The following is a 14454-nucleotide window of genomic DNA, read 5'->3' as shown; positions in this document are numbered from 1 at the left end:
TGCCCCAGCACTGGCTGGCCACAGCCCAGCCCCCACCCTCAGTCTGGCTTCCTCCACCATGTCCCACTGGGTGTGAGGGGCCTCCCTGCAAGTGAGGCAGGAAATGAATGCACCCTAAAAGAAAAGGCAGGTTTTAAGTTGAGCCCCAGGCCACTTGGACTGACTCCATCCATGGTCCTCCCAGTATCACCCCCCCCCCCCACCTCCAGCAAGGACGAAAGGTCCAGAGTGCACTGAGAGCCAATTATGGAAGCCAGGGCAATGGCGGATGGTTCACCTGCTCACAGAGTCTGAGGAAGCCTGGCTTTACACAGTGTGTCAAGGGGTACTCAGGGCTGGTCCTGACCTTCTGGCTCCAGAGCAGTCCTGGAGATGGTGGCAGGATAGCCTCTCCCCCAAGCCCTCTGCCCTCTCTCCCGGCCCCACAGTCAGACTCTTCTTGTCTCTGTTAAGAACAGATTGTTGTCAGAGTGATTAAGGACTCAGTGCATGAGTCCAACCACTTAATTTTATAGCTGAAACAATTGAAGCCCAGAGAGGGTAGTGACATGCCCAGGGCCACACAGCCACTAAACAGACAGAGGGTGGCTACAGCCCAGGTGTTTAGATGCTTTCACCAACTGCTAAATTAATGCACTGCTTTGAAGGAGGAGGTATTGTTTTTCACTTTTCCATTTTCAGACTGGGAGGCCTGTGTTTCTAACTGAAAGCAGTCTTACCTGGGAGCCTGACTATACAAAGACATGGGATGTGATACACAGAAGCAGGTCTGGAGTGATATTCACTAAATTTTCAATAAAGATTTTTTTTTGGCAGGAGTGAAATAGGGTGGGAATGACTATGGACTGTGGTGGGTTATGGGGAACGCTCCCTTTCCACACATTTCCTAGTGTCAGAATGATGTGAACTTTGTGACCAGGAAAAAAGGCAATAAAGACATTTCACTTTGGGAAGAAGCATCTGATTACTCTGAGAACAGGCTGAGAAGGATGTCCCAAGGGTGATTCCAGAGACAGGGGCCCACTGGCTACTACTGTGTCAGTAAGGGGAATGGGGCAGGGCCCTGGGGGGCTTGGCTCTTTCCAGCATCTTGTCCCTGCTTACCTTGAAGTGTCTTCACTTGTGAATAACATTGGTGGGGAGGCTTTGGGGAAGGCTTAGGTTTCCAGAATCTCTTGAAGAGATACAAAAGTTGCCTCTTCTCTCTTTCTACCACGCTTGCTGTCTTGCAATTCAGTGCCCCATTTACTTTTGAGACACACTAAATGAACTGAGGCAAGATTAAAGCACCCAGCCACCCCAGCAGTGAACTTCTGGGTGTTTTCCTTCTAGCAATGGAGCAAGCTGGGACAGGCAGGGAGGGAGGCAGAGGGAGGCCCCACCTGCAGTCCTGCCAGGTGGGGAGGGTAAGGTACAAAGTCCCAACCAGATCTTAGGAACCAACTCCCTGCCTGCCACCCCAGCTTCATGATGGTGGCAGCCCAGCCTTTGCTTCAGGATGGTGGGTAGCAGAGATGGGTTTGCATTGGGTCTACAGACGGGGTAGAGGCTCTTCCCAGAAGAGTTGCAGCCCTGGAGGCCTTCCAAGAACAATACTAAGGGTTTCTAATGTAATTGACTTCCAATTATAGCTGAGCCTGGGAGGGCTTCCCTGTAAATACTGAGAAGGGCTGGGCTGGGTGCACCGGAGTGTCAACCTAGAGCATTTATTGAAAGGCTCGTTAAAGATGTTCCCAGGCCAACCCAAGAAGACAGAAAAGAAAAACAAATACACAAGGCAAAACAAAGCCTGTCGTGTTGGATGCATTTCTGCCACGATTACCAGTTCTCAAAGAAGGTAACAGGGTGGAGGGAGGAAGGCAAGGGCAGCCCTCTGGTTAGGGTTCCATTTCCAAGGTCTGACTTCCCTTGAAGCTCTGCACGTGGGAGCTGGCCTGGCCTGGGAGCTGTTCCCAAGCTGTTCCCAGAAGTGACCTCCTGGTCTTTACTTTGGGGACCCCCAGTGCCCTGAGCAGGGCAGCACCCTTGCCTGCCAGCCATCAGAGGTGACAGTGGAAGGAGCTGAGCCCCTATAGCTCCAACAGTGATGGAGAAATGGAGGTGTCCCCAAAACATCTCTTCCCACAGGTGAATCCAGCCACCACCCAGTCTCATGGCCACGATTTTGTTTCCTAGTGCCTGTGGCCACTTTCATGATAGCACGGAGACCCATGGCCAGGTGAGCCCTTTTCAGGAAAGCTCTGCCCACCCGGCCCTCGTTCACTGCTTCTCCTGCCTTCCACGGAGTCTACTGTTCCTTCCTCAGCACCATATCCTCCTAGAACAACAACACTACAATGGAAACAACAGCTGATGACTGTGGACCTCTGACCCCTCCCCAGGCACTGCTCTGGCTTAACTCTCACCACCCCAGCACAAGCTCTAACTCAAGGGTCAGTGAGAACAGGCTCGAACTGTGGACCCACATGCAGAGACGAGTGCGGCTAGGATTACTGGCCTGTTTGTTTCCTTTCCATTCTGTGACCTCAGCCTGCAGTCCCAGACCTGCTGTTAACCAAATAGGAAAAAAAGGGTAGTGATTAAGAGCAAGGGCTGAATCACATCTTGGCAAGTTATGTAGCCTCTCAGTGCCTCAGTTCCCTTATCCATAAAACAGGCATAAGATGAATGCCTACTTCATATGGGGAGGAAGGGAGGCCTGTGTATTCCCAAACTTGAATTTAGCCTCCCCTGCTGTGACCACGACCTTAGCTCCAGCCTCGGCATTTCTGGCACATGGTTTCCCTATAACATCCTCACTTTATGGCAAGACTTTGGCTAACACCAAGCAGGCTGACCTCTGGAGACCTGGGCTGGAAGGATGCTCTGGGAACAGCGGTTGGGACCCTGCTTCACAGTGCTCCTGGGAGAGCTTGGTGGTTAACACAAAACCAGAAGATTCAGGATGGCTTTCAGAGGTGTGGCCCTTAAGAAGCTAGTGGTTTATTAACCAGGAGGGTTGGATGGAGCTGAGATATATCAACTCTGGGATGTTGTTCAAAACTATGAAGGCTCTCCAGTCCTGGGCTAGAGCTGGAGGGCTCACAGAATGAGGCCCACCTCCTGCTCTCCAGGTGACTGGAGAGTTAAGGGGCCAGAGGGTCACCCACACGTTGGGGGCTAGAGGTCCAAGATGCTCAGGGCATCCTGTGGTGTGCAGGGAAGGTGTCTGATTTGCAGTGTTTGACTATTTTAGTAAAATAAACACTCTCACCATGGCCATTTCAGCTGCTGATTGAAGCCACCCATGAAGACCACTGACTGAGAAGCTTTGGAGGGGCAGGTGGCTTGCACCCTCAGAGGCACCTGATCCATTTTTGAAGAGATCAGGGCAGGCAGAGTCTCACCTAGGTCCTAAAGAGTAGGTAAAAGTTCGCTTGGAAAGAGGTGGGAAAAAGGTCTCCTAGGAAGTGGAAGTAGGGGGCCCAAATGGCTGGAGGCGAAGCCACAGCTGGACCAGAGGGCTGAGCATGAGGTCAGATGACATCATCAGGTTGCCATGGGTCTCACACAAAGGCTGTGCGATGCAATGAGAGAGTGGCGGGACCAACTTGCCATTGCAGTGACAGAAGGGGCCAACTCTGGCAAGAAGTGTATGTCGTAATGCCACCCAACACACACACACACACACACACACACACACACACGCCCCAAAGCACGTGAAACAATATTTATACTTACCGAACACAATGGACTGTGATCTACTCCATCCTACTATTTTTATTCCGACAGAACAATGGCAGTGGTTGTAGCCCAAGACAGCGATCAGGAAAACCATCACTGGGACATGATCAGTAATCTGAAAACCACTGGCTTAGACAGGACAAGGCAGGAGGGAGGAAGCCTGAAAGATGCTGATGGTGCCCTGACCTTAGGGGGTCAGAGGGTGGAGAGGAGGGCCTGGAGGGGCCAGGACTAAGGAAACTGAGAACCAAGTTGACCCAGGTCTCCGTTTGGCTGCTGGGTGCATGGGAGGCATGTGAAGTTCTTCCTGAGTTGGAACGAACACAGGTGGGAGATGTCACAACTGTGAACACATTGTAGAACCTGGAGGGCCTCCAAGAGGAGGCAGCCTCTGGCAGCTGCACACATGAGTTGAGCTTGTGAGAAATATCTGAGCAAAGGAGAGACGTGGCTGTCACAGTGTCAAGGCAGCCTGAGTTCTATTGGTCCATCCCTTGCTGTCATGTGGACAAGGACTTGTTCATGAGAAAAAGCCCTGGTCTAGGCCTCGAGGAGGGGTGGAGACCCCATTCCCAGGTGCCTTCTTTTCTCTGGATAGATAAGTGCCAGGCTGGAGACTGTTGGATCACTTCCTTTGCTCAAGGAGACTTTCTGGAACTCAAGAGAAAGCCAGGGTTCCTGCAGATGGGGAAGCACATCCTTCTTTGCCCACAGGGAAGGAAACCAGGGGCCAACAGACACCACATCTGGCAAAAACAATAATGAACACTTGCAACTTTTCTGTAAGGTGGAAATTATTTCAAGATAGAAAGTAAAGAAGAGACACCACATTCCAGCACACGGCTTCACCTCTAAATGCAGTTAACTTGAGAGGTGAAGAAGAGTGTTGCTTGTTTGGATATAAATTGCTCATGACAGGTGTTCCAGAGAAGCCAGGAAGTGAGGCCCATGCATTTAGCTGTGCATGAAGCAGGACCATGTGCACAGAGAGGTTACGGGGAATGGCAGAGCTGCAGCCTCCCTGGGAGGGACTCACAGGCCCACACAGCCCAAGACCCCGGCACCGGGTCCCCACCTGGGCATAGGGTGCAGGGACTCCACATGCCAGACTGTGCCAACCCACTGCCTCAGTCCTCTCCAGCAGCACAGCCTGTGCTCACTCACTCCCTGAGGCCAGGTGCACCCATCTCCTCAACCTCATTTACTGGTGTCGGCATACAGGATCCACCATCCTCCTTGCCAGCACTTCTAGAGTACTGAGTACCTCCCAGACACTAGGCCGGGCGGGCACCTCAGCCTGTATAACCACCTAATCCTCACCACTGCTGAGCTGGTGGGAACTTCTACAACTCCATTTGCTCACACAGAAGCCAAGGCACAGAGAGGCTGTGTAACTTGCTCAAGGCTGTGCAGCAGTCAGGCAGAGCCAGGATTTGAATCTACACAGTCTGTCCCCACAGCCTGCCCCCACTGCTCACCACTGCCCTGCTGTATGTAAGTAAACATGTTCCAGGGTACCCACAATGTAGGCAATTTTTTTTTATTCTAAGGGAATGACAAGGTTTGCAGGACTGTGGGCTCCCTTGGGGGCCATCCTCAGGAGGTTTTGCTTTCTTGTCCTGCTTGGTATGACCCCCTCAGGGAGCAGCACACATTCTCTATAAAAATGGAGTATTTCAGCCCCCTTTCCAACTGAGTCATTGTTGTGAGGAATCCAGGAGACCCCAAGTGTGACAGTCCTGAGCGGGTTTGGCAGCACCACGAAAGTAAAAAGTGACAGTGTTCTTAAGAAACAGAGGTCACAGTGACCACTGTGTGACAGCATCTCAGGCTGTGGGAGGGGGTTTGACTTCTTAGCTCTGGGTTACTGTGGGGATGGTTGGGAGTTACTGCCATCTGCATGAGTGGCTTAGAAAGAACAATAATGCCATCTTCCTTAATAGCATTTGACAGTCTCAAACGCTGTCTCTTACACTGCTTCCTACAAGCATCATTAGATAGCAGGGCTCCCGTGTTCCAAGAGCAGGGGCTCAGGAAGGTTACACGACTTGTTAGCGCTCAGGGCCTGGTGGCTCCAGGTGGGGACCCTGCTGGTGGAACCCAGTCTGCTGCTCGTCTGACAGTAGTAGCAGTCTCCTCAGGAGATGACACCCCACCTCGTACTCTCAGAAGCTCTCTGTGGTATTCCCACCCATTGATAAGGCCGCATGCATAGCAGAAGGATTCTGCATGTTTGTGTGTCAGGGTCATGGGTACTAGCCTTGCCTTGGGGATTGGACAACTGGCAGTCCATGTGAGGTGTGAAAGCCCTCAGCATCAGAGGGGGAAGAGGTTGTCCATGGTCCTCAGGCCACTGCTAGCTCATCCTTTTGCCTGTAACTGCCGAGCTTCAGACACCAGTGAGTGGGAGCAGTTTCCCTTCACACAGCCACGTGTGGACTGGGCCCGCCTCCAAGTCTGAGGTTTGCCTGGATATTCAGGTAAGGTGGAAATAAAGTAAAATCAGCAGGCAGGAAGCCACTAAGAGCAGTGTCCATCCAACTTTGATGCCCAGGTGGGATCTCTGGGGCAGCTGCAGCACCACCCGGCTGCAGTGTTGAATCTCAGACCCCTTGCAGCCCTGCAGCATCAGAATCTGCTTTTCAGCTAGCTCCCTGGGTGCTCTGTGCACACATGAAAACGTGAGAAGTGTGGGTCCTGTGACCTCCCAGTGACTTTGTACTCAGGCCGTGTTTGAGTCCCCTTGGCAGACCCAGGAAAGGGCTTCTTCTGGGTCTCTCCCTCCTTAAATTCTGACCCTCTCCCAAGTAATGAATGCTGTCTTTAGCCTCACCCTGCCCAGGACTGTATGCTAGACACTGGGATTCCTTTGCTTTCATTCATTCATTCATTCATTCATTCATGGTTTATTCAACAGTGACCACAAGCTGCTACTGTGTATAGAGACCCTGGGGATGGTGAGAGACAGAAAGGTCCCTGCCCCATTGCATCTTCATCTGCCTGGGACACAGATACAACACACACAATGACACAAAACTTCAGCCCACTTCTTGCATTTCTAAGGGCATTTATAAACTCGGGTCTAGCTTCATGCTGGCTATAATGGGGTTCAGGGCAGGCCACCACTAAAAATGCCACTTTCGCATATGGCATATTTTAAGTTACTCAAGAAACAGCTGGTGCAAGAAGGACACTCTGACCCTCCTCTGTCCCCCTCAAAGCAGGACATAAATCTCCCATGTGAAAGGTGCCCTTGCACCTGGAGGTAGATACATCCTCATTGCCAGAGTTGGGAATTCAGGGCTGAGAAAGCTGTGTATACAAACCCTGTACTGCTTCACTCCTTTACCACCCCAAGCCCAGGCTTCCTTGTCTTGTCAATTCCTCACTAATTTACCATTTCTCTGTCTAAAAGGTACAAAGCTGCTTGCTTTGGTCACTCGAGTCCCATGTTTTTATAAACTCTTATAGGTACAAAACTAAATGGTTTCCCCCCGATTAATCTGTCTTCCATCAATTTACTTATCAGACCAGCCAAAGAACTGAGAAAGGAAGAAGGTAAAAGTTTTCCTTCCCTACAGCAGTTTGTCTTTGGGATGACCTTTGCCCTCAGGGGGCTAGCTCTGCTTCAGTGGACACCTGTCATCACAGTGGCCTCCAGGGGTCCGGCAAGCACTATGGCAGGAAGGAGGCTGTACTCCATTTTAGTCATCACCTTTGGAATACAGAGAGTCACTACCAGATACAGCAGACAGTTGAGTCTCGGTGGTTTTACTTTCTTGATCCAGTTGCCATCCCCCTCCCCCCAGCTCCATCTGATTGCCCTGGACCTATGAAGATGCTGCCTTTCCCTTAAAGGCTGCTTCTCTCTGGGAAGGTGGTATAAGCCCCAGAGCCACACCTCAGGCACTGTCTGCCCTGAATCTGTGGGAAGGGGTGGAGGCAGTTGGGCTGGGGAAGACTTTGTAGGAATGAGGGCTTCTGAGTTACCTTTCAAAGCATGTAGAGCATGGGTCCCTCTTGTTCCTGGCCCCTTCCACCTCTACACCATGCTCACTTGCCAGAGAATTCTCAGAAGGCGGTGCTGGCTGACTGTTTGCCCTCATCCTCATCTGGTTGCAGTGACTGGGGACAGAGGTCCCACGGGCCCCCCAGGCACAGTGCTGTCCTTGTGACCCACACCGCAGGATGGGGGACAGGAGACAGAGATGGTGAGGTCTGTGGCCAGCCCACCCTGGTCCTCAGCACAAGCGCTTTGTGGAGAGGCAAGGCACTGGCAGCTGCCTGTGTTCTGGGGAGGTGGCTCCCCACTCCCTGCCCACCCAACACTACCCTCTTCTCCCCGGCCTCCCACACTCTCCCCTCCCACAGAAGAATGCCCGGGGGAAGGCTGCTGGTGGCCTCCTCCCCACTCATCCACAGGATTCCTTTGCTCCCCAGACTCCCCCGGAAAGGCCTCCACTTGCCACCAACAGAGACAGATTCACTCACCCTCCAGGAGCCTGTGGAGGTCATCATAAGAGCAGCTGAAAACATTTCCATTTGACGTGACTTATGGCTCTCAGGAAGCAACCCCCCCCATCCCCCATCCCAGTTGGATCATGCTAATTAATGCTACATTGTGAAGAGGTGAACTCATTGTCTTTCATTTCTGTTTGAGTCAAGTCAGTCTCACTGGAAGGCCTACAAGACATCCTGGGACCGTCCATCCCATTGCAGCAGGGAATGGGGACCTTGCTGTCACACCAGCCCATAGGAAGGGCCCTGAGCTTGCCATCTTGAAGTTCTTAGTGATTTTTAAAGGAGACTGCCCCCCCCACCCCACCCCATTTCCATTTTGCACGGGCCTGCAAATTAAATGGCCTGTCCTGTTCTTAGCCACTCTGGCTGGGCAGGCAACGCTGCCACACAGGGCCTGACTACTGGGCTGCCCTGCCCAAGAAAGTGCAGCCAGGGGTCAGGGACAGCACAAGAAAAGGGGCAGAGGTGCTAATGTCTTGCCAAGACTGACAGGTGCCTCCCTGCCTCCCAAAGCTCAAAAGCAGAATCCCAGAGGGACAGAGAAGGAAGGTTGAGAGAAGTCCCTGCAATGCAGTACAGCGGGGTGTCTTAGAGCTTTAAATCACAGCGCATGAGGGTTTTAAAGGGCCAGTCTCTGTTCTTGACCACTGCCCTGAGAAATCTGCACTTAGAGCTCCGAGGTGAAGGTTTCAGGGCCATGACAGGGAAATTGACTTCACCAGCATCACCAATGTCCATATATTCTCTCAACAGTGTGATTTTGATTGAAAACATATACACGTCATATATTGTATATATATGTATACATACATACGTATGCATGCATGTGTGGGTATACAAAACAATTTTTTCTAAGGTCAAAGATCTTTCCTTGTCTGTTGGAGGCACTGTGCTCAGGGGCCACCAGGCTCCATCCACTAGAATTCACCCCTGGGACAAGTCTAGGGCTCCACCTTTTGCCTCTCAGGTCAGCCTGCGGTGGCCTAGCCTGGGTGAGAGGCCACTGGGGGCTTTGGTCAGAAAATGTTCATCTGATAGCTATACTGTAAAAGGGTTAACAGAATACAGGGTTGATGGGTTCTCAAGGGGGAGCAGGAGGAGCTACCTCCGTGTTCCCAGAATTTTGGGGCAGGTGCAGGGAGGCAATGGAGAGGGACAGCTGGGTACAAAGGCCCAAGGAAGTCTACCTGCTCTGCTGGCAAAGCCACACACAGCCCACCAACCCCCTGCCCTGCACAGGAGATCCGTCTGCAGCTGAACCCTCAGGGGGCTCTGCTGATAAAGGCTCTGCTGATTTGAGTTGAAGGTTGAAAATGAGAGTCCCCAAGGTTTAAGTTTTAACTGAAATAATACTCAGGAAACAGACATTCTTGCACAAATAAAAACAGCACATGACATTTATTTTTGATAATTCTAGCTTTTTCTTTGAAGCATCACTACTAATACAAATAAGTGCATCAAACTATTCCAGATTCTGTGGGGAGCCTTCACTCTTCAGCAGCAGAATCGGGAAAAGCAGCACAGAGCAAGGAAAATCAGCATTTTGGACATTTCTGTTCACCAGATCTGTTCATCAGATCTTTCTATTTGACTTACCCTTTCCTGTCAGTTTTCATTTTCCTACGTAGAAACCAGTGCTGATGGTAATTGTTTATGAAGTGTTGTAGACAGCCATGGCCTAAGAACACTCCCTAAACACCAAAATTATTATTATTGTTTGTCAGACTAGGCCCGGGCTTCTTAGAATACTAATTACCTTATTAAGCAGGTGCTTCTGCATTTGTGCAGCGAGAGCTGGGGCTAGAGCCCAAAAGAGGAGGGAAGCTCTCCCCTGCATTTGGAACAGAACATGGCACTTGCATGCTACTGCAGTCTTGATGGCTGCCTCATGAAAATAACATGGCCAGAAAATACACATCTGGAAAGTTCAGAGGGAGAGCAATTATCCTTATCCGGAGCTCCTGCTGTAAAGATATGTGCTCACAGTTTCATTTCTATTTCATTTAATACCTCAAAGCTGAAAGGATCTTGTAGAAGTGATAAAGCCAGGTGAAGCTTTAAAAAGAGTCCCTATTTTTTATTGCCTTCCCAAAATCGACAGAAGGCATTTTTAGGGTGAAATCAGGAAGATAACTGTAACTCGAATGTGTTGCCTTAAATTACATAATGAAGTTTTTCTAGGGCTTTTATATAAACATATAAACATGAAATTTTGTTGAGACATAGTACCAGCCACTCTCCAGCCCTTCAATATGCATGCCATCCATCCTTCTATTTGTCTAATCTGTCCTTCCATTGATCCATCCACCCATCTGTCCAGCTATCCTTTCCAGCCATCCATCCATGCATACAATATTAATTAGATACCTACTCTGGACCAGGCTGAACAAACAAATTGTCACAGTCCCTGCCCTGGTACTGTCTCACAATATGGTGGATGCGGGGAGTTGGAAAGCCTGCCCAGACCCACGCAAGGAAGAATGGCCAGTGGTTAGCCAGGAATACATGGAAAGGGAGAGGAAGGAGGATGGGCATGGACTGAGGCTTGAGGAGGTATGTGCCCCACTGGGGCCACTGAACATTGCAGGGCATTCCCTCCAGGTCACTGCTCTGTCCTCTTCTCCAAGCAACAGACAAATGAGCTACTTCCTGAACTACATTCTGACAAAATCAAGATCTCTTTCTTATTTTCTGCCAAGGGGCTACTGTGCCAGGTTTCTCGCAGCTCATGGTCCTTGTTTCTTTGCTTTCACCAGCTCAGAGATATTTGGAAAGCAACGCTTTCAGCCCACCCCATCACCCCCAAATCTGGCCATTCTTCGTGTGTCAAGATCCACTAGAGAGCAGAGCATTGGCACCTTAAAACTGTTCACTGTGTTATGGAGGTGAGGCTTGATTCACAGATGTATCTGAAACATGAAATTTTACCTAACAGCACAACCAAAATGAGAACATAATAAACAATTACTGGGAGACACACTACGAGAATCCCAAGCCCTGTCGGCCAAGTAAAAGACATTAATTTGACGCTGAAGATATCCTTTAAGTAAAGGAAGTTGAAGGAGATAAACCACTTATTGGCACTGGGATCAATAGATCTTAAATTAGCTACAAAGCCGTGGCAAGCAATGAGGCAAGAAGGATCTAAAAATTGTTGCTATTATTATTTGCCCCCGAGGGGCCCTCAGACAGCCTGCTGCTCTCTGAGGATGGTTATTGTGGGTAATTGAGACGGCTCCCACTTGGGTGGCGGAGGCGGGGCAGGGGGGCCTCCCAGACGGGTGTCTGAAAGGAAAGGTGAGCTGAGGGTGTGCAGAAGGCAGGCCAAGGGCATGCGGCTCCTCCGTGTCTCCACCCCCATAGCACCCCCATCCGCTCTACCCTCCACGCCTCTCTTTGAAGTCTGAGCCCAGAGAGATAAGAGGGCCTTTCGCTAAGGAGGTGGCCATATGTCGTGGCCTTTGCACTCCGGGCTCTCTGGTGGCCCTGAGCCTCAGACAGATGCTGGAGATGAAGGCAATTAGGCCTTCTGTTCTATTCATCTTCTGCAGCAAAACCTAACAGTGCCATCATACAACATCCATGTGCAGTTAGGCACAGAGCAAGAGAGAAGCCGCTTCTGAGGCAGTGCGCTCCATCATCGCACACGTGTGATGTGCTGCACACGTTATGGCCCACATGTGGACAGGCACATCCAATGGGGAAGAGTTCAAAATGATTAAAGCTGTGTTCTCAGAGTCTGCATGTCTCCTAAGAACTGATGGCTTACTGTTCTGGTTAATGGCACATATTTTTATGTCCTTATTGTTCTTACTTTTAAAAAAATAATCAGCTTTCTTCAGGTATAATTCACTCACAGTAAAATCCTCATGCTTCCAGGGCACAGGTGGTGATTTCAATACAGTATATACCATGTAACCAGCACCCAATTGTGATACTTCCCAAAGGTCTTCACGCAGCCCTTTGCCATTAGCCTGCCCCTGCTGGGCCACTGTTGATCACTCCAGATGAGTTCTGCTTGTTTCAGCTCTCACGAGTGCAGTCATGCCACATGGGCTCTTTGTATCTGGCTTTTCTTTCACTGAGTGTAATTACTGTGGTTTCTCCAGGCTGTGAGAGCTAGTTCCTCTGTAATGCTGAATAATACCCCATGTATTGAAACACCATGATGTTCATTCATTCGATTTCTTTTTGTAAGATTACATTTTTTTAAAAGTTTATTTATTTATTTTGAGAGAGAGAGAGAGCATATAAACAGGGGAGGGGCAGAGAGAGAGGGAGACAGAATCTGAAGCAGGTTCCAAGCTCTGAGCTATTATCATGGAGCCCAACGCAGGGATCAAACTCATGAACTAGGGGATCATGACCTGAGCTGAAACCAAGAGTCAGACGCTTAACTCAGTGAGCCCCAAAGATTATGTTTTAAAAGTGGTTTTTGGTTGTTTCCTGGACCTGGGCAGTCCTGACCACACATCTGTTGTAGGTGACTAAAACATCAGACAGGTTCCAAATGGGGCTGCTCCTGGTCTTGGTCTAAGTCTGCTCTAGACACATCCAGAGGAGGACTTATGGTTGCAGCCACTTTCACTTGTCACCAGAGGGGCCTGGAAGGCACCATCTGGCAGCTTCCACACTGCTTCCATTGAGCTGCTCCCTTTGAGGGGCTCCACATGACCCCTCCATCCTGGCCAGCCCCCCAACTCTGTTGGGGCCTGCCACAGAGATGCTATACACCAGTTGTGAGGGTCCACAGATAAAACCCACTGCCCCTTCCACACCAGCCTGAGCACATGGCCAAAAGGGAAGAGTCGAAGCACAAGAAAAATGACAGCATTTTCCCAGAGCTGAATCAATGGTGCTTTCCAGTCACTTCAGAAAGATTGCTGGTATATTTGCCATGACAAATAACCATCCTCGACAAAATTCTTCTGTCCTAAGATGTTACACAGAACTGGCTCAGAGAAAAAGCAATCACAGTGCATGTGTGTGGCCCTCACTTCTGAGGACACTGTGGTCCTGGGGACCTGAAAGGCTGGGACCTCTTCCCAGACTAGGAATGAATGTGTGCATCCAGGGGAGTGGGAGACAGGGCTAGATGGTGGGTGTGGGGTTATCAGCAGGTGCAAGGCAAGGTTCCCCCACTCAAAGGTTCTCTTCTAGTTAGAGAAAGCAGTGGCCTTTCCTGTGCCCCTTATCTGATGAAAACTCAGCCAGGGCTTAAGAGAAAGGTTTCTTCAGGCATTATGTTTAGGGAATAGAGCCCCCAGATGTGTTTGCTGCAGGAAGATGTCCTCTTAGGACAATACTCCTGAGAGTATTTATGGAGGGCATACCCAGCACCAGGTCTGTTCGTACACACACTCTTTTTCAATCCTCTGAACATTGCAAGATAGGCACTCGCTATTCCTCATTTAATTTGTGAGCCAATGGAGGCTCAGAGAGGTTGAGTGATTTGCCTGAGGTCACACAGACAGAGGTGGGAGAGCTTAGGCATAAACCCAGACTTGCTTCACTTCCTACCATTCTGCTCAGCCTAGGAACAGGGGTCCCAGGAGCCACAGAGGAAGCCACAGAGAGAGTGGGGAGTGGACAGGGTGAGAGAGGCAAGTCAGTAAAGGAGCCTGGGGTCGGTGCAAGGTGGACTGGGCTTCATCTAACTGTTGCAGGCCTGTGAGAGCTGGATGGTTCTTTGGGAGGCCAGCAGTCTGTGTCCCCCACTGGCAGCCCCACTGAGTAGGCCTGTTGTGATGAGTGAGACTCCGTTCCCCTTCCACAGGGGGGCCCTTGAAGACGCCTGGAGCTGTGTGGTTCCGGCGAGTTCCTGTTATCTCCTCTCCCCTTTCAACATCGCGCCAGCTCCATGGATGCTTAACTCCTGGGTACTCCTGCAGGAGTTTGGACTCCCTTGAAGAGTTCATGCCCTGAGAACCTGGATAGGCGGGCACTGAGAAAACCTACCAGCAGCAACACAGACATCCTCATGTGCCCAGTCTTTGAAGTCTGAGTTTGTTTGTTCCTGAGCATATGGATCGTTTCCCTGCCCTTGATCCTGGGATCAGCCACTCCTCCCACCTTAGTCCTTAGTCTCCTGACATGGAAATGGCCTAGCACAGGTGGTGTTTCTGTGGGCTGGTGACCCGGACAGTACAGTGCCAAGAATGCATGCCCGGTAACCCCTGGGAGGCCCCTTACCCTGAAGTAGAGTCCCAC

At 50.5% G+C, this 14454-nt stretch overlaps 1 protein-coding gene across 2 annotated transcripts in view; it reads right to left on the bottom strand.

Annotated features, from left to right (window-relative positions):
* EDAR (ectodysplasin A receptor) overlaps positions 1–3641 on the bottom strand; it is a 33989-nt gene extending 30348 nt beyond the window's left edge. For both annotated transcript variants that reach the window (XM_042981042.1, XM_015544577.2), the window contains exons 1-2: positions 3254–3641; positions 278–445 (exon numbers count right to left, since the gene is read on the bottom strand). In XM_042981042.1, coding sequence (XP_042836976.1) covers positions 278–445; positions 3254–3262 — 177 coding nt within the window. In that variant the 5' untranslated portion in view covers positions 3263–3641. The remainder of the gene's footprint in view (positions 1–277; positions 446–3253) is intronic.
* Positions 3642–14454: the final 10813 nt, after the last annotated feature.

Source organism: Panthera tigris, chromosome A3 (assembly GCF_018350195.1).
Source record: "Panthera tigris isolate Pti1 chromosome A3, P.tigris_Pti1_mat1.1, whole genome shotgun sequence".
NCBI classification, from domain to species: domain Eukaryota; kingdom Metazoa; phylum Chordata; class Mammalia; order Carnivora; family Felidae; genus Panthera; species Panthera tigris.
Note: the sequence above shows the minus strand (reverse complement) of the source record. Positions and strands in the feature narration are given on the sequence as shown.